Raw genomic sequence first — 26,963 nt, 5'->3', positions numbered from 1 at the left:
TACTGTCTTGCTACTGCTATTTTGAAACCTTACCTGGCAATTTCTGGATTGGGATCCACCAAAACGCTGACAAATCTGAAGAAGAGACAGCCTTTCCACTTCACAAATTCTTCCTAATCAAACCAAAACAGCACAACAATTAGCCCTTCGGATAGCAAACATGGATGCCGTCTCCCTAAAAAATATACATTTGCTCAAACCTGCAAACGTTTCCCCAAACCCCCGCATCTCCCCCCCCCCTTTTTTTTTGCAGTTCCTTTTAGGCTTTTCAAGGATGGGATCTTTCGATGAGCTGGACAACGATCGTCCCGAGTCCGTGCCAGGAAAGGTGAATCCCACGTTTTTGTCCCTAATGAAAAGGTTTGCACCCTGCGCTACCTTTTCCTGAAAGCTTGAGCACGCCCGGCCTAGACAATGAAAAAGCCCAATTCCTTCCCGACAGGCTTTCAGCTTTTCTCACCTGCAGGAGATTCGTGAGAAGGATGAGCGTCTGCTTCCGTATGAACGGCTCCGGATCCTTCAGGCATATGGCAATGTCGGGAATATACCTGTCCACCATGGTGGTGTAGCGGACGCACAGATCGCACATCACAATCACCACGTTGTTGCGGACGGCCACGTCCTTGGACACCTCGAGCTCCCGAGCCAAGGCCGCGATGCACTTCTTTGCCAGGTCCTCGTGCTGCAGGCAAAGCTTCCCTGTCGTAAAGGAAACAGCAGAAGAAAGGTGGTTGAGGTTTTTTCTGATCTGGGAACGGCAGGGAGAGAAAAGCAGACAGGGGGAAAAACAAAACAGAAACGAAACAGAAACGGGTTACTGGAAATGGAGAACCACGGAACAGATCTGGACAATCAGGGTCCAGTTTGATTGTGAAGGCTACGGCTCTTGGGCCACTAATGTTCCCTTGGTCACTTCATATCGCTGGATTTTGAAACCTCGGGGACTATTTGCTTCGGAGTGCCTTTGGCAAGGCTTTGCTATTGTAGAAAAAAAAACCTTTGAGGGCTTTCTTGTGAGAACTCTGTTTCGTCTCCCTCCAAAAAGAGGGAGGCAGTCATTAAATCCTTCCCATACATACCTAATATTCCTTCCTCCTCCTATTTTACTTACAACAACTCTGTGTGTGTGTGACAGAGAGAGAGAGAAAGAGGGGGTGATGGCCTCATAACACCCAGCTAGATTTCATATCTAAGGCAGAACTAGAATTCCCTATCTCTTGGTGTTTGCCCCAAAGTCACCCAGCCACCTTTCATGCCTAAGGAGGGACTAGGTAAAAGGTAAAGGTAAAGGTTCCCCCGCACATGCGCGCTAGTCATTTCCGACTCTAGGGACTGGTGCTCATCTCCGTTTCAAAGCCGAAGAGCCAGCGCTTGTCCGAGGACGTCTCCGTGGTCATGTGGCCGGCATGACTAGACGCCAAAGGCGCACGGAACGCTGTTACCTTCCCACCGTAATGGTCCCTATTTTTCTACTTGCATTTTGACGTGCTTTCGAACTGCTAGGTTGGCAGAAGCTGGGACGAGTAACAGGCGCTCACTCTGCTACGCGGCACTCGGGCTTCGACCCGCCAAACTGCCGACCTTCTGATCGACAAGCTCAGCGTCCTAACCCACTGAGCCACCGCGTCCCTTCTAAGGAGGGACTAGAATTCCCAATCTCCCAGTCATTGGCTCAAAGTCACCTAGCAAGTTTTTGGGCCTAAGGTGGCATAGGAACTCACAGGAGACTATTACTTCACATTTTGGGAGGGATAAGAAATCATTAGTTCAGCTAAATTTGCGAGAAGGGAAGGGAAGGGAAGAAGAGAAGAGAAGAGAAGAGAAGAGAAGAGAAGAGAAGAGAAGAGAAGAGAAGAGAAGAGAAGAGAAAAAAGACACACCAAATCCGGAATGTCTATTCCTATTTTCTTGCTGTCTGTCTTCATTTCATCATGGCCGAAATAGAAACACAGAGCATGCAATTTTGAAATATGCAAACATGCTATGTCAAGGGATGTTAGGGAAAAGAAAGGCCACATGGCAAGACTTCTCCCCTCTTCCCCCCCACACACACACCGCCGCCTAGGTGTCCTACCCAGAGTAATGAAAGCATGGGCTCTGACAGTGGAAGGCATCACGGACCCTCGGAACTGGGACAATGGTTGAGATGCTGGGAGATCCTGATTCTCCGCAGGGCTGGACACTAGAAAACAATACACACCAATAGAAAAGGACTTTCGCGTAGGGGACAACTCCCTCCGCAGCGTGGTCAGCCGAAAGGAGGAGGCAGAGCTTACACTGTTCCACGTTGTCAGGACTGGCCAAGATGGACTGGATCAGCAAGAAGATGCGCTTGTCCACTTTGGCTGGGCACAGCTGTGCAATCTCACCCAAGGTGAAGAGGTGCCTCACCTGCCAAACGAAACAGTGCCGTGAACTGGAAAGGGAATCTTCAGTTGGTATTAAAATACTATCTGGTGGAAGTCTAGCAAATGGAGAGAAGGGTATGCCTCGGCAAGTCTTTCTTTAAGGCCTCAACAGTAGTAACTGTGAGAGGGATCTCGGAGTCCTAGCGGACAATCGCTTAAACATGAGCCAGCCGTGCGCTGCAGCTGCCAAAAAAGCTAACACCATCCTTGGTTGTATAAACCAGAGGGATAGAATCAAGATCAGGTGAAGTGTTAATACCACTTTACAAGGCCTTGGTAAGGCCACACTTGGAATACTACATCCAGTTTTGGTCACCACGATGTAAAAAAAAGATGTTGAGACTCTGGAAAGAGTGCAGAGAAGAGCCTCCGGTGGGCTGGCTGAACCCCCAAAATTTGATATTCAGAGTTTAACCACTGATGCTCACAACCCCTCTGGTTTTATGTACCAAGACATCCTCTTGCAGCTGCTCCGTGCCAAGCTCTTGGAGGACTGTTTTGGAGATATAATGCTCGCAGGTCACCAAAATGTCTCCGCACAGGTTGTTCAGCAGCTCCTGTTGAAACAGGACATGGGGGTGGGGGTGGGGGGACTTTGATTAAATAATTGCCAAGTTTAACACAGCCACCTTGCCTGGAATCACGTTCCTTTGTGGCTAGGAGGATGCTGTGCCTATGACAGATTAGGCTATCCAGCCTGAGTCTGATGTGATCTATTTCAGCATACAGGCAGTCCTTGATTTACAACCATTCATTTAGCGACCATTCAAAAAAAAATTTTTTTAAAAAAAAGGCAGGACAAGAAGCAACGGATGGAAACTAATCATGGAGAGAAGCAACCTAGAACTAAGGAGAAACTTCCTGACAGTCAGGACAATTAACCAGTGAAGCAGAAGCTGCGTCCAGAAGCTGTGAATGCTCCAACACTGGAAGTTTTTAAGAATGTCTCTCCTGGTCCTTCTCTTCATTAGACTAGCCATGCCCGCTTCCTGCAACCGTTCTTCATATGTTTTAGCCTCTAGTCCCTTAATCATCTTTGTTGCTCTTCTCTGCACTTCAGCCACAGCCGAAGAGCCTCTAGGGAAGACTTACCCTTTTCTCAAGATGAACACAAGGTGGAAAAGAATGAAACCCACATGTTTGTGTTGTTGTTTTTTTGAAGAAGAAAACCCAGCGAGTCTCACCTGCATCTCCTTCGGGGCATCTGTGATGGCCTGGCTGAGCTTTTGCAGAGTTTCGATAGCTGAGCTGATTACCTCCAAAGGACACTGGAAATCCTTCAGCCAACATTTGAGATCATCTGTAAAAGAAGGCCCCAAAATCCCAGATTAAATTGGTGCTGCAGGGCATAAACCAGTGGTCTTCAAACTTGGCAACTTTAAGACTTGTGGACTTTAACTCCCAGAATTCCTCAGCCAGCCCTGAGGGCTGGCTGAGGAATTCTGGGAGTTGAAGTGCACAAGTCTTAAAGTTGCCAAGTTTGAAGACCCCTGCCATAGACAGTGCTCCCTTCCCATCGCAAAGAAGAACCTTTAAGATAGACCGTTGCTTCCGGAAAAATACCCTCCCGAATGACCGTTCAACGGGCCCTCACTCATTAGCCTGTTCTGGGTGCTGCTGGGCAGGTGTCTGGCAACGCTTCCAATCACGCTGAGGATGTGCAACATGGTCTCCAGGTTGGCTTCGGGCTGACTGGAACATGGAGAAGAATGAAGTGATGAAGGAGCCAGCGCTCACCCATGAATGGAAGCAACTGGATTCACAGGTTGCCTTGTGCTTCCCTTGACCTTGGGCCATAAACCAATGGTTGGGGGTCAACATGCTAAGCCAGAGGTTCCCCCAGCGTGGCAACCTGAAGACTTGTGGGCTTCAACTCCCGGAATTCTTCAGCCCAGGCTGAGGAATTATGGGAGTTGAAGTCCACAAGTCATAAAAGTCATCCAGTTTGGAAGACCCTCCCCTGTGCTAGGCCAAAACCAAAGGAAGCACGGATGGTCATTTTTAACGCCAGCCATCGGCTCACTCCCACTTCCGTGCAAGATTTCACTCACCTGCTGATGCTGTCCCAGGCATCAATGATTTTGGAGAAGTCCAACTTGGGGGAGGAACCGGCCACTTTTGCCAGCAACATCCAAGCAGCCGCAGCACGCTCCGTTTCGGTATGGGAGATGACGCCGTTAATGAACGAAGAGGAGAGTTTGTTCTTCTGAGCCAAAATGTGGAAAGCTCTGCTTAAATAGCGGCTGAAAGAGAGAACAGCCAATCTTAAGGGCCCTTTTTGATTCGGGAGAGGGTTAGGGTCACTCAATTTCACCACTGCCAGAAAGCCGAACTCTATTAGCTTGCTGTTCGTTTTGTCCAGAGAAACTGCAGCCTTTATTAACTGAGATGCATAAGAAGAGGTTGTTAAAGAAGCTAGCTTACTTTAATAAATCCTAATGTAGGATTTATGTAGGATTAATGTAAGTAGGAGCCCTGGTGGCAGCGTGGTTAGAATATACTTTGTTTGAACTCTGTTTGAACCTGACGGTCTCAAGGTTGACTCAGCCTTCCATCTTTCCGATGCCGGTAAAATGAGGACCCAGATAGTTGGGGGCAATAGGCTAAATTCTATAAACCACTTAGAGCGGGATGCAAAGCACTGTGAAGCAGTCTATAAGTCTAAGTGCTAATACTAATGCATGTTATCCAAAGTGTAGGGTTCACAAACTACAGCAGCCTATCTTAACTTACAACAAAGGCAGAAGCTGTTTTTAATCCCTCTGGGCCAACGTGCAAGGAAGCACGGAAGGGCCCTTTCCATACCCACAGATTATCAGAGCCACATAATATGCAACATTTATACAATCTGTTTATCAGACTAATCGAAAGAATCCTAAAAGCAGATCTTAAAACCCGAGGCTCTGAAATTAATTTTGGGCACGTCAGAAGTTTTCTACGCATTTTTAGTGACTAAAAAAAATATCTGGATTTAGTTCCTTCGGTTTGCTCATGTGTTACCCATGACCCTTTAAACTTTAAACACGTTATTTACTGGGTGCCAAAACCTGTCTTCCTCCCATATACATTTCAACTTGTCTCAAAATATATGAGAGGGAAAAAAAATATATGAAATGATTCAGAAAGCTCCCAGGCAATGTAAAAATTCCGTGTGTCTCATCCGTGGGCCAAAATTAGGATTTGTGATGGTATCATCCCTTCTAACACAACATGTTCTATTTCAGAAGCTGTTACAACGCTATTGACTAATAAACAGATGCTGTTTTTAATCAGCATATGTTCCTGTCATTCCAGAAGCTGCACCTCACTCCTTATGTTGCTTCCTGTAAAATCCGGGGGGAGGTGGGGGGGAATAGACCATGGAATAAATGTTCGTAGTTGCAGGCAAGAAAACAAGCTGAGTGCAGTAATGATGAATATTCTAGGAAAAGAGGAAGGGGAATTTCTAATTGGCATCCAGCCCTCTTCGTTGATTCAAAAACAAGGATCTGCTCCTGAGGACAGGCAAAAGGCAAACTCGAAGACTTAGTTCTGCCCCTCACCCAACCTTCAGCTTCTGATGCTGAAACTTTCTACTCCGTTTCTATCGAGGCGTAGTGTTATTTGCCTTCACTTTTGTCATTAAAAAAAAAAAAAACTACAGGAACGAGGCACAGCAGAAGAAGATTCAACTTTCCTTCCTCTCTCTCTCTCTGAAATCAAATCAGAGAAAGTGACAAAAGACACCCACAAAATAGTAAGGTAGTTGCCAAGGTGCTTCAAAGACCCCAAAGGTGAAGCCCAATTTTAGCGACTTTTCTCTCACCCCTTTTCCCAATTGTAGAACTTACTTCGCGATGAGTTCGTGGTTAAAGTGAGGAAGCCGCGCAAGAGATACTACGAGTTGACAATCTGACTTGGCAGCACCTGGCATTTGACCTTGAAAGTCACGTTAATTGGATGAATTTGGACATTCCAGCTGTGCAGGCAGTCCTCGACTTCCGACCACAATGGAGCCCAACATTTCTGCCGTTAAGCGAGACCTTCGCCAAGTGAGCTTTGCCCCATTTTATGACCTTCCTTGCCATCGTTGTTAAGTGAATCGCTGCAGCTGATTAGCTAGCAACCGGGTTGTAGTTAAGCCAAACCGGCTTCCCAAATTTGACGATGCTTGTCAGAAGGTCGCAAAAGGGGATCACGTGACACAGCCCCCCCCCCCACAGGACAGTGAAGCCGTCATAAATATGAGTCAGTTGCCAATCATCTGAATTTTGATCACGTGGGGTGTTTGTTTGTGTGTATGCCACAAAGGTCGTAAGTGTGGAAAAACGGTCCTAAATCACTTTCTCCAGTGCCGTTGTAACTTTGAATGATCACTAAGTGAATTGTTGTAAGTCGAGAACTATTTGTAAAGATGGGAAATAAATAAATAAATAAATAAATAAATAAATAAATAAATAAATAAATAAATAAATGGATGGATGGATGGATGGGTGAATAAATAAATAAATTTCCATTTCTACCAGGAGGGATGATACAGATAGATAGATAATGATAGATAAATAGATATAGATGATAATTGTCAGAATCCATTTATATCATATTCATAAATGGAATGTTTCAAACATTATTCCATGGATTCTGCCATCTCCCGAAGAGAAGAGAATAGATGTGTATTGAACCGGTATTAGGCATTTCAAAGGAAAGGAGAAGCCTTTTGAACTGGGGAAACAAAAGGGGGGGCTAGCATCTGGCTTGTGTCACGGAAGAGAGCAATAAACATGAAGGGTCCTAAGTTCCTTTTTCCCACGAGATGGATGATACGAGAGAAAGGATGGGGGACTGACCAAATGGGGTTAAGGGGGGTTAAACCGGGAACTCTTTATAAGGGTTTACTTCGTGGGATAATATTAAGTCCTGTCTCGTTTCCTACAACCAAGCATGTCATAGTAAAGATTCTTTTTGGAATAGATTTGACTCCAAGAATTTTGTCTTCCTAAGACGTGGTTTGGGGTGGGTCCTGACAATAATAATAGATGATAGATATATGATAGATATAGATGATAGAAGATAGATAGAGAGACAGACAGATTTTCATTTCTGCCAGGAAGTCTAGTGGCCTCTTGAAAAAAGCACCCTGGTGGCATGGTGCCTGAGATCAGAGGAGGGGGCTCTCGGGGCAGCCAGACCTAAGAGACCCTACCTCAGGTCTTGATTCTCTTTTGTGAGCAACGTAAGCAGATCCCAGGCCAGCGCTTGGTTCTTGTCCTGATCAGCGAATTTGTGGCAGGGCTTAATTTGCTGCAGCAAGAGATGATCCACGTACTCCAAGACCTTCTCCTGCACGGAGGTCTCACAGTCCATCACGACGGGGATGACTCCCGTGAGCCAGGCCTTCTGCATCAGAGGATTCTTCGGCTGGGACTGGAATAAGAAGAGACGCCGTTAGAAAGCTCAGCCAGCCGATCAGAGGCCGAGATGTCAAAGAGCCAGCAGACCCAACCTCTGCAAAGGACTTCTTGACAGCCATGGTGGCTCGACAAACCAGAAGCCTATAGGAAAAACAGCAGGAAATGTAGCTTCTTAGACCAGGGTTGAGTTATACATCTCTGGAAACAAGGACCCGGATAACGGAGTTGGAAGGGCCTCGGAGGTCTTCTGGTCCAACCGCCTTCTCAAGCAGGAGACCCTATAACATTTTAGACAAATGGCTGCCCGATCTCTTCTTAAAAACCTCCAGCGTTGGAGCACCCACAACTTCTGGAGGCAAGTTGTGCTACTGGTTAATTTTTCTCACTGTCAGGAAGTTTCTCCATAGCTCAAGATTAATTCGTTCCCGGATCAGTTTCCATCCGTTGCTTGTTGTCCTGTCTTCAGGATATTAGAAGCAGAGGTCCTCAATAGCATTGATCAATGGATCGATTCATTCCTTCAAGTTATTTTTGACCACCATGGTGTAAGGTCTCCTGCCTTGAGTTAGAGGGTTGGACTAGAAGACCTCCGATGTCCCTTCCAACCCTGATTCTACATTCTATGTGGCTGCCCACCTCGCAACTATGACCTTGGGCGGTGCGCAACTTCAAAATAAAGTTTAAAAACAAAACACACAAAAAAATAAATACGCACAGCAGCTGAAGGAACTTAAGAGGCCTTCGTAGCCAGGAAAGGGCCTCCATCCAACAAGCTCCATGGATTTATATAATTTCCCAGGATTTGGGGGAAGGGAAAGCTGAGAAGGGGTGAAAAGGGACCACTTTACCAGTAAAAGCTCTGTAATAGACTGCAGCGCTAACTTCCTCACGGAGACAGCGGGATCACGACAACGATCCTGGACAGTGGACAGGTCTTCCGAGGTACATGGGACCACAGCGTGTTTCAAAATGCTGGTCAACACCTGGACATCAAACAACAGACGGAAAGAGGTGGAGACGGGAGAGATAAACGTGGTAGGTTCTTCCCATTTTTGATAAAAACCCGGAATTGAAAAAGCTGATCTTGGAATTCAGCTCAGAGCAGGAGACATTAAGAGACTGAACTAGAGGAAGCTCTTTCAAATTGGCTCTCGTATGAAATATACTACAGGAAAACCGAGCCACAGAAATTAAACCTCCATATTTTCACTGACATCTTGATCACCACCGCCATCATCTCGGGATACCAAGCGTGGCAGAACTCACACTTTCAATTCTGCTTTATATGGATCTTTCCTTTTTAAACCCCGCCCCCCCGCCCCAATGCTTTATGCAATGCATCAGTTTTAGAGACAAAATTGACAGATTCTTCCAAAAAAAAAATAAATAAAGAGAGAAGCACTGCCAAAGGTTGGCAATATAGTCAGTTGTAAAACTTGACAAAAGGGGAACAAAACTCTTGCTACCATGTTTCCCCGCAAATAAAACCCAATGGGGAAATAAGCCCTAGCGTGATTTTTCGGGATGCTCGTTAATATAAGCCCCGCCCCCCAAATAAGCCCCAGTTAAGATCGTCAGCCAGATGGATGCATTTTGTACCGTATTTCCCCCAAAATAAGACCTAACTGAAAAATAAGCCCTAATGCATCTTTTGGAGCAAAAAATTAATTTAAGACCCGATCTTATTTTCGGGGAAACACGGTAACATATATTTCCATTTCCATTATAAAGGCCACCTTTGTTTCTTGCCAATTGTCACATTTAAGAAGATGGGGAGGGCTGCCTCAAGACCATAAATAAACTACAGAAAACTACAATATTCAGGACAACCAGGATTTTGTGCCCTTTTTGCATTCGAGTGGGTGCTGATTCATTACCTCGCCCTCCAAATTCATTATACCCCTATAAATATTCTAAACATGGGAGGGTTTAAATGTTTAAAAGTGATTTATTGAAGCTTACATATTTCATTACATAGTAATAAATCTTTCGGCGGGAGAGAAAGTACATGTCCAAGTTAAGGTTCCCCCCCACACCCATCATTTTTCACTCACTGTCACTTTCAGGGACGGGAATTCTCAATATCAACAGAGAACAACTGGGCTGATTTAGACATATGGTCCACGAAGACTCTGGTTATGAATTATACACCTTCCGTTGCAAATTAAGGAGTAAAAGAAGAGGAGGCAGAGAGAAGAAGGATCACACTAATGAAAGAACATCTGCATTCTGCAGATATTCCAGATTTATTCTCTAGCAGGGGATGGAACAGCAGGCTTGAAACATTACCCATTAACTGTGCTCAACAGCAGGCAAAGTCAGAATACTGCAGGGGCAAAAAAAAAAAGTGTGGAGCCACAACCACTGAAGTGAGATGTTTGCCTCCAATTGGTGGACCGAAGGAGCACAAATAGGTATATGGCCAGTAAAATCAATTTTGACATAGATGGCTGGTTTGAAAGAGGGGTCAAAGAGGCCATCTATGTCAAAATTGAACAGCCCTGGAGGAGGGATCCAACACCATCTATCTCCAGTCTTTTCAGCAGTTCCAAGAAGGCTCCACACCCATTTGCGCCACTCAGGTGACCCTGGAGACACAGGTAAGCCTCCAGGTAGCACTAATGACTCTCCAAAAGAAGACAAATGACCAGCGGTCTGCAAGGAATATAAATCCTTTCATTCCCCACCATCCAGTCAGTCCATAACTATGACCTGGAGGACTGAAAATCTCCACGGACATGTAGTCTCTTTGGCAGGTTTTCGTGTTCTGTTATACAACGTGACTTTCCAAGGAGCCCCGATTGGCCTGGACAGGAGCAGAAGAGGTGAGAAACCTACCTGGAGGGCCGATTTCCTCACGTTGGTTTTTTCATCTATCGCTCTCTGCCTCAGGATGGCCATGATTTCTTTTCCTGTTGAGGAGGGGAAAAAGTTCAGACTTCTCAAAGCCGCCAGGTGCTCAAGTGAGCATCACAAACATTTAACATTTACAGAGGCAGGATGGGTGACTTCTACCTCTGGAGCCCAATGTTTGAAGCTGCCTACAAGTTAATAGTTCAAATCTTTGGGGGAGGAAAAAACTGCTCCTAGTAAAGCTTTTTTTTTAAACCCTTATTATTATTATTATTATTATTATTATTATTATTATTATTATTATTATTATTATTATTATTATTATTATTATTATTATTATTATTTTAAAAAATGGAATCTGGCTCTACTCTTCCAACATTCCCTCAACGTTTTGAGACCCTTGCTTCCTAAATTCCTCCTTCTCTATTTCCTCAACCTTCTGACATTTTTCTTTCTTTTAAACCCAAATTAAAACAGCACAGGCAACTGTTTTCTCCCCACTCCCTTCTCTCTCTCTCTCTCTCTCTCTCTCTCTCTCTCTCTCTCTCTCTTTAAAGACAATAAAGGAAAAGGCAACCCATTTTTAAAACCCAGCGTACCGTCAAACTCGGTGGAGTCTCGTTCCTGGGTCACTTCAATGGTTTTGAAGGTTGGGAAAGTCTTCAGCTGGTGGCTGGTACGACCTTGAAAGCAGTTATTTCAGAAAACTGAGAATCAAGGCAAGCAGATTTGTTACCCACAAGGGTTATGCAGGGGTTAACCAACTAGGGAAGATTCTCAAAAGATGTAGTCACAAATATGATGCTGCAGCCTCAGAAACAAGACCGAGGTTGCGTTATTCTGCTGCCGGAATGACAAACTATGACACATCTGCAAGGGCTAAGAATTAAAGGTGGGAAACAGTTGGAGAAGGCAACAAACACAAGAGGGACCACTGATTACACCACCTACCACATTCTTCCAAAAGATGCTATATTTACTCAAGGAGGCTTGGGTGCCTGATTAAGAGTCTTAACAGATGCTCCTGGGACGATTATAGCCTCAACCAAGATCCTACTTTTTCCCCCCAAAAGATATTTTTAAGGATGCAAAGAACCACGGCTGGTCTCCTAGCGGGCTACAATGCTTACCTTCCAGGTGGGTTAGGGATGTTTCGGCAGGAATGTTGGCATCCATGACTGAAGAACAAGCTGCTGCAGAGGGAGACCAACGAAAAGGACGAGTTACTTTGTTCCCCTATGGACTTCACACCAGAGCAGGGACAAACTTGAAAGCACTTCCTGGCAGGGAGTTGTACAGGTAGTCCTGGACTTACAACCATTCATTTAGTGACCATTCAAACTGACTCTTAGGACTCTTTTCCATACCACTGCACGTTGCATGTGATCAAAATTCAAATGCTGGGCAACTGGCAGGTATTTATTTATGAGGGTCACGTGATCCACCCTTTTGCAACCTTCTCACAATTGGCAAAGTCCGTGGGGAAGCCAGGTTCATTTAACAGTTGCAGTGATTCACTTAACGACTGAGGCAACAATACCTAGCACCCAGGGGTGGGGAACCTTGGCTCTTTTACGACTGGGGGACTTCAACTCCCAGAATTCCTGAGCCAGTGATGCTGGCTCAGGAATTCTGGGAGTTGAAGTCCCCAAGTCATGAAGGGGCCATAGTTCCCTAAGCTGGCTCAGGAATTCTGGGAGTTGAAGTCCCCAAGTCATGAAGGGGCCATAGTTCCCTAAGCTGGCTCAGGAATTCTGGGAGTTGAAGTCCCCAAGTCATGAAGGGGCCATAGTTCCCTAAGCTGGCTCAGGAATTCTGGGAGTTGAAGTCCCCAAGTCATGAAGAGGCCATAGTTCCCTAAGCTGGCTCAGGAATTCTGGGAGTTGAAGTCTCCAAGTCATGAAGGGGCCATAGTTCCCTAAGCTGGCTCAGGAATTCTGGGAGTTGAAGTCCCCAAGTCATGAAGGGGCCATAGTTCCCTAAGCTGGCTCAGGAATTCTGGGAGTTGAAGTTCAGAAGTCATCAAAGAGCCAAGGTTCCTCACCCCTGACCTAGCCCATCATTTCACCCGGTCCTTCTTCCTACTTACTGCCATGCAACAGCTCTTGAATGTCCTGCACATTTGATACAACTTTGTTCTCCAGACACTGAGCGAAGCTTGACAGGGCTTTGCTGCGAACGGTGGGCACTTTGTCCGAACACCGGCCAAAGATCATGACCTGGACCAGGAACTTGTGCTTCAGAAAGACCTGCTGCTCTTCAGTCAAAGCCACGTCCTGAACTCGTTCTGGATGTTCCAACAAAGCCAAGGCCACGTCGAGGGCAAATATTCTGTAGGAAATCTGTCACGGGAGAAAGTAGGAGGTTTAGTTATTTATTTATTTTTCCACAGGTTTTTTTTTCTTCTTTTCTTTGAACCGTTCATCTCCCACGGAGGTTGCACAGCGCAGCAGTCCCCAACTTTTGCAGCCCGGCTGGGCTGGGCTGGGCAAGGGAACTAGGCTCTTCCAGCGGTGGGTCGGCACATGCAACACAACATGCGAAAGTGGCGGGCTAGCACACAGGAAGATGTGCGCATAGCTGGACTTGCACAAGTTGAGCTGCTGTGCGTGCATATGCCCGCCATCGAGCTGCAGGTGCGCCAACCCGCCACTCACGTGGGCCAGCTCCAAATATGCCACAGCATGAGCAGGAGTGGGTTGTGGCCTGGTGGTCAGGGACCCCTGGCATGGTGGAGGGGGCCTATCAGTTGAAGGATAAATCCACCTTGGTAACATGTTGACTGTCTTGGATGTGGCTGGCAATGTTCAAAAGACAAGACAGGTTGATTTCTTAACCTTGTTATTGCGCGAGTATCCGTATAGCCAAGCAGTGAAGTTGGCATGCTCAGCACATGGGAGTTTGTACAGCAACTGTGACAATGACAATGCTGCGTAGGTCCGGTATTCGGATTTATCAGGAACCTAGAATGAAAAGGAATAAAGGGATTGATCAAATTGAGCTGAAGTTAGATGTTCTATCACAGTGACTTCAACGCAGAGCTGGCTCCTGAATGTTGATGACTGGCTCTCCGCTACAACTGATCCATGGAAGAGGATCCTGATGAGATGGCCACCTCAAATGAATCCCTGTTTTAATACTAATTAATACTATTAAATAGTGTTAATACTAATCCCTGATTAGTACAGTGGAGAAGAGAACCATGCAAATAGCAGAGTCAGAATGATGAAAGAGGTGACGGGATGGAGTTTGTGAGATCAAAAGACCTAGTAATGGAATGTCAAACACCAGAGACCCGTTTGAGTTATTTCCCCCCCCTTTTGGAGAGTTTTTTTTCACCTCGCATATATTAAAGCGCAACTCTAAAATCAAGACCCAAATTCAGGATGCGAAGTCAGCCAGAAGCAAAACTTGGAAGATGTCCAAATAAAATCGTTGAATTTCTCAGACATATACTCCAGCTTATTAGTTCTCAGTTGCCTGCTGTTGTTAGGAAAATTCACCTTTCCCGCCCCACAAATGGACAGGTCTGATCCTGTTCACAGAAGGGCAAAGATCACACCTCACCTTGACACAAATATGCTGCAGCAAGATCCTCAGTACAGGGAAGGCAATTTCTTTCAGTTCTTCAGTGAGAGAGCTAGATAGGAGATACACAAACAATTGGTTGATGGGCGCAGAGAGTGTGGCTCACTTCTCAGGCCAAACTTGGGAATTTGCAAGTTTTTTGAGGCTGTGTATATGCTTCTGAAGCAGGGATCACCTTTCCCAGACTGAGTCATGCTTGGCCTTTGAGCGGCAAACAAGACAGGACCATGTGGTACAAAACCAACAGGGTCAGGATATTCTTCCCTGCAGGAATAAAAAACATATAATTGCAAAGCAACCGTAATTTTATGTTCAACCTCCTGGTTCCGGAAACTTAAAAAGCCAAAATAAAGATAACCTATGTGCAAAAGGGGACGCGGTGGCTCAGTGGGTTAGGATGCTGAGCTTGTCAATCAGAAGGTCGGCAGTTTGGCAGGTCGAATCCCAAGTGCCGCGTAGCAGAGTGAGCGCCTGTTACTCGTCCCAGCTTCTGCCAACCTAGCAGTTCGAAAGCATGTAAAAATGCAAGTAGAAAAATAGGGACCACTCCGGTGGGAAGGTAACAGCGTTCCATGCGCCTTTGGCGTCTAGTCATGCTGGCCACATGACCACGGAGTCGTCCTCGGACAAGTGCTGGCTCTTCGGCTTTGAAACGGAGATGAGCACCGGCCCCTAGAGTTGGAAACGACTAGCATACATGTGCAGGGGAACCTTTACCTATGTGCAAAAGTGGGAAGCATGTTCAGCCCACCATGCTGATGGTCTTGGCATTCAAAATTAATTGCCTGCACGGAAAAGATATTGAGATATCTAAGGATATCTAGGGGTGGGGTGGGAGCGGGTGGGGTGGCAACAATTCACGAAAAGTGGTTCGGCACCAGTGCAGAAGAAGTAGACCAGCCAGGTGGACTTTACCTGATGAACTTGAGGGCCAGTTTCCTTGCATCGATGATCTGAGAAGGGATGGGGAGGCAGACCCCGCCCCCCTGCTTCCCAGGCAGCATCAGGATGACCCTGAGAAGTTGATAGAACACTTGGCGCAAACTCTAGGGGAGGGGAGAAAAAAATGGGAGTACGGACAGTTGGATAATCCCACTTATCTCAGTTAAATTAGCAGCTTTGCTACAACAGAGGACAAAGGTATCCTTTGTCCTTTAGTCACCTTTTGCCTTTAGACAGTTTTGGCCTGGATTATTGAGCCTATATTGACAGGCAGACAGACAGAGGACAAAAACATGTTATCTGTTTTATTTAGCCCAAGCTTTGTATAACAGGTTTCAGCTGGCATGCTCTATCTCTTTCAAAAAAAAACCAGGGAGAAAAAAAAGAGAAAAACACTTTTATTTCTAGCCCTGTTCTTGTTCAATGTCCCCATCCTTAAACCAATGCACTCCCCGTTATAAAGCTATTTTTTATAAAGGGAACATTTTTCAAAAGGAAACTTCTATTTCAGCCTTTCTGCCCTGTGTGTGTATGTGTGTGGGGGGGGAATTTGTGTGAAAACAAAAGGAAAATTTTTGGGGGAAGATTCGTTTCAGTCCAAGATCACAAAAATACTTCTGGAAAATTAGCACCGCTCTCCCCGTTAGTAAAACGCCCACAAGCCAAGCATGTGCAACAGTATTAAAGCTCCATCTAGCAGGGAAACTAAAGAACTGTCGGTAGGAGTTTGGGGCTTGGGAAAAGATTGAAGAAATTGGCAAAAAATAAAAAATCCTTTCCACATACCTGCTTCCCTGATAACCCCAGACATCAGATTTGGGGAGAAAAATAGATTGGGGGGGGAGGGGAAGAGGATGTCCAAAACAGAGCTAACTCTCTTTAGATTTAATAGGGCTATCTCCACTGGGTCACCTTTCCGACAACGATAACTTGCTTTTAAATCAGCACCCAAATTCTCTGGTTTGACCTAGCGTGGGAAGGATTAGCCGGCAAATAAGGTTGCCATCGACCAGGCTACACCTGATTGTGGTTTGAAATGTTTATCCACCATTTTCAGTGTACTTAAGGAATAACATTAAAGGAGAGGAGATGGCTGGAGGATCCGACCTCCCTTATATTACTTGAAGGACCCTGGATGGGTTAAGAGTTGGGAATGCCTAGATGTAACCTCAGTATTAGGGACGCGGTGGCTCAGTGGGTTAGGACGCTGAGCCTGTCGATCAGAAGGTCGGCAGTTTGGCGGGTCAAATCCCGATTGCCGCGTAGCAGAGTGAGCGCCTGTTACTCATCCCAGCTTCTGCCAACCTAGTAGTTCGAAAGCACATAAAAATGCAAGTAGAAAAATAGGGACCACTCCGGTGGGAAGGTAACAGCGTTCCGTGCGCCTTTGGCGTCTAGTCATGCCGGCCACATGACCACGGAGACGTCCTCGGACAAGCACTGGCTCTTCGGCTTTGAAACGGAGATGAGCACCGTCCCCTAGAGTTGGAAACGACTAGCACGCATGTGCGGGGGAACCTTTACCTTTTTAACCTCAGTATGCTCAAATGGAGGATAACAACACATTGTGTGAACAACGGGAAGAGACACAGAGCCCAGCACATCTGCTGGTATGTCGGCTACTACCGACAATGACTTATTTTGGCCAAATATAAAGCTAAGATAGTGGCTTCATTCTGGCAGCTTAAAGTCTACGCTGGACCCGGAAGAGGAAGAAGCAGTCAGATCTCCTGTAAGAGACAGATGCATTTTCTTGGCCTTTTCCGTAGAAAGGACAGTTTGATAGGCCCATGCATTTAGAATCGAAGAAAGAACAATATTAATGAACACAACCTTTACCTTGTCTCCTAGGCTGTGAAGCGGGGAACACAACAGTCGTAGGCCAAAGTAGGCAAGTTCCGAGATATACTTGGCTCTGGAAATAGTCCTGTAGCCAAAGGAAAAATTCTTGGTTGGACCTATTTCGTGATATAGAGTAAATGTTTGCAGCTTAAGTCTATTATCTTCAGGGAAAGAACATTCAGTTTTGCTCGACTCCATGCCATCAACCCCCATTTGGCTTCATAGATTCACAACATAATCTTGAGATTTCCGAGCAAAAACTCACGTCATGTCTAAAGGCTTGAAGTCTTGAGTGCAGGGCTCCAGACTTGTCAAATTAACAAAGATCTGTGAGAAAATAAGTCAAAATACATTTTATTTATAACAGAATAGAATTTTATTCATTCATTCATTCAATTTCTATTGTCAAACAGAAGAGGAAATTGTCACTGACACTCCCTTGGCAAATATTACGGGATGATAAAACTGGGGAATTCTGGGAGTTGAAGTCCATACACCTTCCAGCTGCCAAGGTTGAAAAACACAGATCTGATTACAGGTAAGGATTGACTTACAGGCATTCATTTAGTGACTGTCTGAAGCACGGGGAAAAAAGTATCTTACAATCAGTTCTTGTCCTCATGACCATGACAGCATGCCCACCGTCGTGTGAACAAACTTCGCAAGCTTGGTAACTGGTATGTATTTACGACAGTTGCAGCATGCTGGGATCATGTGACTGCCATCTGCGTCCTTCCCAGTCCCAAGCAAAGTTAATGGGGAAGGCAGATTCGTCTAACAACGGCAGCGATTTCCTTAACAGTTTTGTTCCATGTGAACTCTCAAGCTTCCTCCTTCCATTGTGTATTCAAGATGGACAGTGATTAATAATTATATGTTACTTATATGTAAGGGTGTAGGTCTATACATATGTTGTATATAGTATGTTTAAATGTGTGTTATGTACGTGTACACTTTGAGAGCAACTAAATTTCATTTTTAGTGTGCCAGTGTGCCCACAGTAAAAAAATGACAATAAACGTTCTCTCTCTCTCTCTCTTTATCTATCTATCTATCTATCTATCTATCTATCTATCTATCTATCTATCTATCTATCATAAGATAAGATAAGATAAGATAAACTTGTCATTTTTTTACTGTGGGCACAATGGCACACATCAAAAATGAAATTTAGTTGCCCGCTCTCAAAGTGAAACACATACATGACACACACCTAAGCATACTATATACAACATGCGTATAGACCCACACCCCTACATATACATAACAAGTAAATATTAAATACTGTCCATCTTGAACATATCACAGAAGGAGGAAGCTTGAGAGTTGGCAAGGTTAATGCTGAATGGAATGAAAATATGGCTGAATCTGGATGTTCTGCTTCAGATACCACGAAGCCTCTATCTATGTATCTATCTATCTATCTATCTATCTATCTATCTATCTATCTATCTATCTATCTATCTATCTATGTACCTACCTACCTATCTACCTACCGTATGTACCATATCTACCTACCTACCTACCAACGGTATCTATCTATCTACCTACCATATCTATCTATCTATCTACCTATCTACCTACCTATCTATCTATCACCACCATGGCAAAGGAGGTCACAAAATCGGGTCTCGCTTAACCTCCGACTGGCTTAGCCCTGGAAAGTCTGACCCCCAGGTTGGTCGGGCTAGCACTTTAGCCGAGAGACTGCGGTCACCTGAATGCAGGTCTGCACGCACTGTGGCCTCTCTTTCAGGGAAATCTTGGAAAAAAGCCTCAGGAGGTTTTTCAGCAGAAGGAAGAGGGCCTCGCGGATTTCTAGCAGCTCACGGGCTGAGAAGTAAACCTCTTCCTGAACGTCTTCCTCTTCGAAGATGTCTTCCATCTAGAACGGCAGGAAAAGGACCATGGATTGGTTAAGCAAAAAATCGTAGCTTCCTGGTATTGTCAGGCAGTAATTCTCATCAACAGGGTGGATAGGAATTGATACTGAACCCCACTCTCGGGGTTTATGATGGAGGGGGAGGGTCCCTAAATTGATAAAATAAAACTTCTGGGAGCAGCCTCCCCAGGTAGTCTTCGACTTACAACAGTTCACTTAGTGATTGTTCAATGTTACAACGGCGCTGAAAAAGAGCGGCTTGTGCCCATTTTTCAAACTTAGTTCCCTTGCAGCATCCCCGTGGTCACGTGATTGACATTCGGATGCCTGGCAACTGACTCACATTCGTGACGGTCGCAGTGTCCCCGAGGGTTGCGTGATCCCTCCTTTGGCGACCTCCTGACAAGCAAAGTCAACGGGGAAATCGGATTCCCTTCACAACCGGGTTAGCAATTTAACAATTGCAGTGATTTGCTTCACCCACGGGGGAAGAGAAGTCGTAAAATGGGGCAAAAACTCACTTAACGAATTAGCCCCATAAATGTTGGGCTCAGTTGTGGCCATAAATTGAGGACTGCCTGTATCATCTATTATTTCGATACAGCAAAGATAGGCAACCGAAGGCTTGTTAAGTGTAGAACCGTGGTGGCGAAGCTATGGCACGTATGCCACAGGTGGCATGCAGAGCCCTCTCTGTGGGCACGCACGCCGTCACCCCAGTCCTAGGCCTTCAGCTAAGTTTTATAAAACCTTTTTGCTTCCACTGCCGTGTGCAAAAAAAAAAGTTCAATCTATCAATTTCACAAAGTTAGGATCGATTGAACTTTTTAGTCCCACCCATTCTGCTGTTACCACCGCAGCCACACCCACCCAATTGGCCACGCCCACCCGGCACCTGACGATACATAAGTGGGTTTTGGGTTGCAGTTTGGACACTCGGTCTCTAAAACGTTCGCCATCACTGGTCTAGAACAAGGGTCCCCAATCCCCAGCTTGCGGACTGGCACCAGCCCTCGACCCATTAGGAACAGGGCTGGGCGAGCGAGCGAAGCGTCATGTGGGCATGTGCGGGATCTCGGTAGTGCGCGAAACCAGGTCTCCTAGGCATGTGAAAAAAATATCTGTTGCCCAAAATGTTGGGGACCGCTGCTGTAGAAGGCCTGGCCTTCAGCTGGTCTACTCAACACTGGAATATACCAAAAAGACCAATCAACCATGCAGCAGGAAAACAGACAAAATGCTTTTGATAAAGAAGAATTATTTTATTATTATTATTATTATTATTATTATTATTATTATTATTATTATTATTATTATTATTATTAATTAATTAATTAATTTACCGGAGCGTTTTCATTTCTTGCTGGCTTCCCTTTCTTTCTATCGCCCATCAAGCTTTTGCACTGTTTCTTTTTCCTTTTTCTGGGCAGCTCCAAGTCCTCAGGCCAACATTTCGACAGGGTTTGAAGACATTTCTCAAACATGACTGGATGCAACACCCGGTTGGCTATGCTGCCTGCCAGAAAAGACGTTTTGCATGTTAAGGGAATGCTACTTTTATACACCACCTACAGCGCAGGGGGCACAAAAAATAATTGATAACGTATTATCAGGTGTTTTGCAACCCTAAAACCCTCTTGCAGATCCCTCCCTAAGAACCTAGACACCTCTATTTGTTTTCTTATCTTACTACCTTCCCCTCCCTGCCCAAATCTCTTTCTTCCACACCTTTTATTTTCACAAACATTGTTTGTTTGGTAAGTTAGGATGAAACAAGATGATTGGTCATAGATAAATGAGAATTTGAGTACAACTTTTCCTCGGTGTGATGGCGTTACAACACTACTGTATTTTTGCTGCAGTCTCTCTCTGCCTTGCAGGACTGACATTGTTTTTCACTTCCGATCCCAACGAATGGATGATGGCTTAAGGAAGCTTTGCAAAGTTCACACATTACTAGTCAAGATTTTGCTTTTCTAAAGACTGGCCCACTTGCTCCAGACGTGTCTAAATCAGAGTTAAAGAAGCCTTAAGATGTATGTGCTTCAGTTGCTAGAATTCCCCAGCCAGCAGGGGTTGAAGCCGACACATCTTCAAGTTGCTAAGATTGAGAAACCCTGGTCTAAATCAGGTTGAGGGGTCCTAAGACCAGACCAGAAGAGAGGAAGGAGATATCCTATTACTGTACAAGCTACCTGGGCTGACTGATGGAAGTTCATTCCTAATACTCACAGACAGCAATTCTACTACCATGAATGGAACTGAGTTACAAGGCTACCACGTCGAGATATCCATGCAAAACACGGGTCAAACCACGACACAGGCAGTTCACAGACCTACCAGGGATTTCAACTAATAAAAAATACAATCCAGCTGCGTGGAGGGCAAACAGGCGTTGTTGAGTGTTGGCCTTTCTGTTCTGGGCCTCTTGGACAAAGTGATGCAACACAGCGACAAGAGTGTTAGGGGAGAGGTTGTTTTCCACCAGAAGGGGCCAGATGCTCTGAAATAAAAGAACAAGCTGAGAGCAGGCTCACGTGAGGTCATTTTGGGGTCAGGCTAGGGAGACCCACCCGGAGATGAGAGAGGCCTCTTGTGTTTTAAGAGGAAAAGCACTGCTGGTTGAACTTCCCATCAGTATGTCTGGTTTCACAAAAATCAGGTGCTGTTACGCTTCTGAACTGGTAGGTCTTCCGAGCCAACCCTGTCACCTGGGAATCTGGTTTACACTATCTCCCATTCTTTTCTGAAACTTCACAGGGGTGAGAAACAGAGGTGATGGATGAGCTGCACCCCAAGGAGGTCCACGTGTCCTAATCTACTAATGGAACAGCTCCATCAAGCTTTTTTTTTTGTTTAGATCAGTGATATTTAAGAATGTTGCCAAACCCCGGGCTTAAAGGAATCATTTATCTGTAGCCTCTTTCAGGCAAAAGCAAGTATGTTTTCTCCTAGATTGTCTTTGGATGGAGAATCTAAGACTCTATATAGGCCATATATGGACTAAGGCATCAATTTTTTTGTTTTTCATTTCATTTTTCATTTAAATTATTGCCAAGGTAAGTTTATTTCAGTGTACGATTAGGGCATATTGGGATTAGAGCCAGTTTGTCTAGTGGTTAATACACCAGGCTGGAAACCAAGAGATTGTGAATTCTAGTCTTGCGTTAGGCGTGAAAGCCATCTAAGTGACTTTGGGCCAGTCATCAGGAGACTGTGAGTTCTAGTCTTGCGTTAGGCATGAAAGCCATCTAAGTGACTTTGGGCCAGTCATCAGGAGACTGTGAGTTCTAATCCTGCCTTAGGCATGAAAGCCATCTAGGTGACTTCGGGCCAATCACTAGGAGACTGTGAGTTTTAGTCCTGACTCAGGCGTGAAAGCCTTCTAGATGACTTTGAACCAATCATCAAGAGACTAGGAGTTCTAGTCCCACCTTAGACGTGAAAGACAGCTGGGTAACTTTGGGCCAATCAGCAGGAGACTGGGCATTCTAGTCCCGCCTTGGGCATGAAAGGCAGCTGGGTGACTTTGGGTCAATCCCCTTCTCAGCCCAACCCACCTTACAGGGTTGTTGCTGTTGGGAAAGTAGGAGGATGGGGGAGAAAAAATCTTCAATCGAAAAGTACGTAAATTTTTATTTATTTTTTTATTTTAATTCCATTTATATCCTGCCTTTCTCCGAAGACTCAGGGCGGCTTACAAGCTTAGCAGTAGCCTTCATTCTATGTATATGCCTGCTTATTAGGGCTTGGTTGGTTAAATATCTTCTCACTTTTCTACTGCCTGAGTAATTGGGATTTAATAATCACAGACACTATAAAGCTGGCCAGTTAATGCTAAGAGAAAGCAACGGTTCCTTACTTCCATGGTCTCATGGTCATCTGCACTAAATGGAGAGAGCGCCTCGTAAAGCTGGACAAAAGCCTCCACGCCGTCATCGGTTACCAAGCCCTCGGTCCTGGGATCCAAAGGATCAGTCTCAGTGAAGTCCAGTTCCCATACAGTGTCAACCCAGGCTGAAAAGAGAAAATACGTAAATACTTAAAATAGATCAAGGACATAAGCTTCCATCAGTAATAAAATGAAGAGACTTTCAAGGTACAAAAGCTTGTGTTATTTCACGTATTTATGGGTTGAATTGTAAGCCTCCCAGAGTTGCTTTCTAGAGTGAGATGGACAGTCAATATAAATAAAATACAACAAAATGAAATACTCACTCTTCCCTTCCTTTTTCTGAATCCAAGGTACAACCCTACAACATATTTGGCCCGTGATGTCTAGAGAGGATTTAATTGTTTATATTTTATTTTTTCTTTTACTGTTTGCATTTTGCTTTAGTAGCTATGACATAATCTGCTTTGTGGTAATTAGAAGAGTGATATATAAATTTTTTAAAAATAATATACAGTAACTCATTTTTAAAAACAAAACAAAGCAAAAAAACAAAAACAAAACCCCTCTCCTCTAAGTGAGATTAAATTTGTGACACAACTAGCAATTCAGGGAAAAAAAATTACCACCCTTCTCTATGTCATTATCTTTTTAAACGTCTAAGGAATTGCAAGGAGAAAAAAGCCCGAAGCATAAATTAGAATGTCTTATTAAAACTAATGATGGTATATCCGCTTTTGCAATTCCAGGGTAAATATTGAAACAGGTTTCCAGTTATAAATTGCCACCAGCAAGAAAAATAGTCCTCCCCTTTTAAGATACAATTCAATCAGCCAAGCAAAATATTGCAAGGCATGAAGCAACACAAGGCAATTGTAACAGCTTTCTCCATCCTTTTAAGGTGTGGATGAGTCATGAGGATTCAAGAGTGCCAAATTGAATTTAAATTTGCCAAATATATCATTCTTTTGGTAAAAAAAATACTTGGTAATTTCAGAGAACATCATAATTCACACTTCGTTCAATAAGACTAATTCTTGGAGATATATACAGTATATTACGTTATGACCCTCTCATTTTCTCCTTGGCTCTATTTGTTTTAGATGATCAAATGTGAGTTGATAGTTTGATCAATTTCAGACTCTGGAATTAGAAAAAAACAGAAACACAGTTCTTTTCATTGCTGTTTGACAATCAGACATTTAAAAACACAAGGCCCTTAAAAGCTTGTGTAACTGGTGGGGTGTGTGCTTATCCTCAAGCATCGCCATTATGAAGTAGATTTTATAGGAAGTTATAAAGTTGACCAAGACACTGAGAAATTTAAGGAAAGATAATCAGTAAATCAATTTCATTGTAATTAACCTTGACTTTCTTTTTGGATAATTTCCAAGAATTGTGTACATATCGGAAACTACTTTTTGTTTTTAACTATTTTTTTTTAATGGAGTGTTGTGAGCTGCCTAGAATCATCTATGATATAAGCAGCCATATAAGTCCAATCAATCAATCAATCAATCAGTTAACAGCTCAAAGTCTAGTGTAACATGAATGCTCTATTTTTTTGTATTTATTGAAAAACACCTTGAATCCTAGAAACAGGCTATATATGTATAGTATATGTACACACACACACACACACGCACACACTCATGTTTGAGGAAAACACAGTTGTGTAGACCATCTGTGTACATGGAGGAATGTGTGTATGTGTGAACGTACATACACAAACATATCTATAGATGCATATACTGTACATACACATCCTGTACATATACACATATATTATAAAGAAAGAAGTATCTTTCCATTTTACTTGCATACTCTTTATTTATTTGCCACAATCTATGTGGACTCCTAGCAGCTTACAACTGTAAAAACAGGAGGAAAACCCTCACACAAAATACAACCTAACAAAGATCTTCCATTAGTATGAAATTGTCTAACTCCTTCATCTCTTGACAATGAGCACACATCTTCAAGTTGCCAAGGCTTATTTATTTTATTTATCAAATTTATTTGCCGCCCATCTTGAGGTAGAAGGCGACTTTGAGCAGCTTACAAACAAGATAAAACACACAAACATTTGACAATTCTAAATTAAAAAATGATTAAAATTACATTTAAAAAAAACTAAAAGAAAACAAGGATTCAGAGAGGAGACGTGGGGTGCCTTCTCTTATTAGTGCATCAACCACCTCTCCAGCCAACAGCTTCTCCTTCAGAGCCCCATGCCAGATGCCATAGTCAGGTTCTAAGACCTTTCGTGGAGGATCTCACACCCAGATTGCTGGGGGCAACAGGCTTACTCTATAAACTGCTTAGAGAGGGCTGTAAAGCATGTGAAGTGGTATATAAGTCTAAGTGCTATTCCTATCTCACCTCCTGCGCCACCATGTATCAAAGGGCAGGAACCTTGGCAGAAAAAGACTCTTCTCCTGGATCCCACCAGCCAAAATCCCTTGGCTGGTGGGATCTGCCGTAGGCCCCTTCTCTAGCATGAGTGGGGTGGGCAATCCCATTGGAGAAAGACTGGCTGAGAAACCCTGCTCTAGAGAAAGGCCATAACAACTCAGGTAAGATGTCACGAAGCATAAGGCCATTCCTGTGACCACAAAGATCAGCACCGTCATCACAGGGTAAAGGTGGCACTGTGAAAGCTGGACGTTATGAAAGAGAGAAATGCCTTCAAAGGAGAGATTTGCAAATAAGGATAAAGAGCACCAGACCTCCGGAAGTACTAATCAGCCAGTTCTGGATGACATCAAGACTGAAAGACTTCCTTGCCTTCAAAAAGCAGAAACTCACATATTTGGAGCAAATGATGCCAGTGGATTAGAAAACAAGAACTATGCTTAGCAAAGTGTATGTGTGTGTTAATAAAAGGAAGGTGACAGATGAATGAGATCTACTGGATTCATTCAGAAAAGGCATACTTTCAGTAAACTGCAAAGAACCCTAACCTTATTGCATCACCAAGTTGATTTGCAAGTTCAAGGGAAGAAAAAAAGAGTGATAAATGAAAAAAAAGCTATAAATTCTAATAGCCTACAAGTTACTACGTGGAACAGCTTGAAAGGGCAAGCATTTGAACCCTTGACAATAAACCCAACTCAAAGCCAATTAGATAGAAGATGACAGATAGAATAACAAGAGTTGGAAGGGCCTTTGCAGATCATCTAGTCCAACCCCTAGTCTACTCCAATTCATGTACTATATTATAACCTTTCAAGTCCTTTTTTTTGGGGGGGGGAGGTTTGTCCTGTTTATGCCGCGGCCTCAAAACACTCCTTTTCCACCTGGCTGACCTGGACTGACAGGGATTTTAATTATGTTTTTAACTCTAATTTTTAATTTATTTTAATTTTAATTTTAATTTATTGTACAGAGGCCTTTAATTTTAATTTTATCTTAACTTCTGTATTTATTGTATGTTATTGTTGTTAGCCGCCCTGAGTCCTTCGGGAGATAGGGCGGCATATAAGTCCCAATAATTAATAAATAAATAAATAAATAAATAAATAAATAAATAAATAAATAAATAAATAAATAAATAAATAAATAATGGAGTGGTGACCCTTTGAGAGATATATGGAACAAAATCCCATTTTAATGTATGTTGATCAGTGTACATTTAAAGTGACAATAAAGTTACTACTCTATTCGATTATTCTATTCTAAGTCGACCTTGAATACCGGCAACTTCACTGCCAGGCACGATTGTTCTTTTGTTGTTTTGACAGCCGCGTTAAGGAAGAGCTTGGCCGCCCCTTTCCCCCTTTTCAAATCTAAGCCCCGCTCTCAGAAGTGGTCCCCTTGTGGTTTCCCATCCGAGGGCTAAGAATCTGATTCTAAATTCTGACCCTGTGATCTCCTGGTGGTCCCCCATCCAAGGAGAAAAAAGAAAATTCCGAGCCGGGTCAGCCTCCCAGCCCCGCCCGATCATTAGAATTGGCTTCTCCCACGCCCCCCAACACCAGAAGCTCGGATTCGGACCCTCCCACACACACGCCTCACCTCGCTCGACGTCCCGAAGCCCCCATCGATCCACGGCGCCCTCCAAGCGCTGCCTCGCCGCCATCGCGCTCGGCTCCATCCCCGCCGCGGCCTTCGAACCGGCCAATCGCCGCGCTCGCTGCCCCTCAGCCAATCCCCGCCGGCCGGGG

The 26,963-nt window shown here is 44.2% G+C and overlaps 1 protein-coding gene across 1 annotated transcript in view; it reads right to left on the bottom strand.

The window, feature by feature from the left end:
• NCAPD3 (non-SMC condensin II complex subunit D3) overlaps positions 1–26,878 on the bottom strand; it is a gene marked incomplete at its 5' end in the record, with an annotated part of 39,995 nt that extends 13,117 nt beyond the window's left edge. Inside the window, 24 exons of the mRNA XM_081333367.1 lie at positions 34–113; positions 461–699; positions 2,075–2,182; positions 2,277–2,391; positions 2,858–2,965; positions 3,593–3,708; positions 4,003–4,100; positions 4,460–4,651; positions 7,591–7,811; positions 8,647–8,781; positions 10,637–10,710; positions 11,251–11,334; positions 11,782–11,844; positions 12,741–12,993; positions 13,489–13,614; positions 14,219–14,291; positions 15,155–15,285; positions 17,021–17,108; positions 17,289–17,350; positions 18,741–18,908; positions 20,249–20,421; positions 21,246–21,408; positions 22,768–22,922; positions 26,815–26,878. Of these exons, the coding sequence (XP_081189493.1) occupies positions 34–113; positions 461–699; positions 2,075–2,182; positions 2,277–2,391; positions 2,858–2,965; positions 3,593–3,708; positions 4,003–4,100; positions 4,460–4,651; positions 7,591–7,811; positions 8,647–8,781; positions 10,637–10,710; positions 11,251–11,334; positions 11,782–11,844; positions 12,741–12,993; positions 13,489–13,614; positions 14,219–14,291; positions 15,155–15,285; positions 17,021–17,108; positions 17,289–17,350; positions 18,741–18,908; positions 20,249–20,421; positions 21,246–21,408; positions 22,768–22,922; positions 26,815–26,878 (3,089 nt within the window). The remainder of the gene's footprint in view (positions 1–33; positions 114–460; positions 700–2,074; positions 2,183–2,276; positions 2,392–2,857; positions 2,966–3,592; positions 3,709–4,002; positions 4,101–4,459; positions 4,652–7,590; positions 7,812–8,646; positions 8,782–10,636; positions 10,711–11,250; positions 11,335–11,781; positions 11,845–12,740; positions 12,994–13,488; positions 13,615–14,218; positions 14,292–15,154; positions 15,286–17,020; positions 17,109–17,288; positions 17,351–18,740; positions 18,909–20,248; positions 20,422–21,245; positions 21,409–22,767; positions 22,923–26,814) is intronic.
• Positions 26,879–26,963: the final 85 nt, after the last annotated feature.

The sequence above is a fragment of the Vipera berus genome (assembly GCF_964194415.1).
Source record: "Vipera berus genome assembly, chromosome: 8".
Taxonomy (NCBI): domain Eukaryota; kingdom Metazoa; phylum Chordata; class Lepidosauria; order Squamata; family Viperidae; genus Vipera; species Vipera berus.
This window is presented reverse-complemented; position numbering and strand designations above follow the sequence as displayed.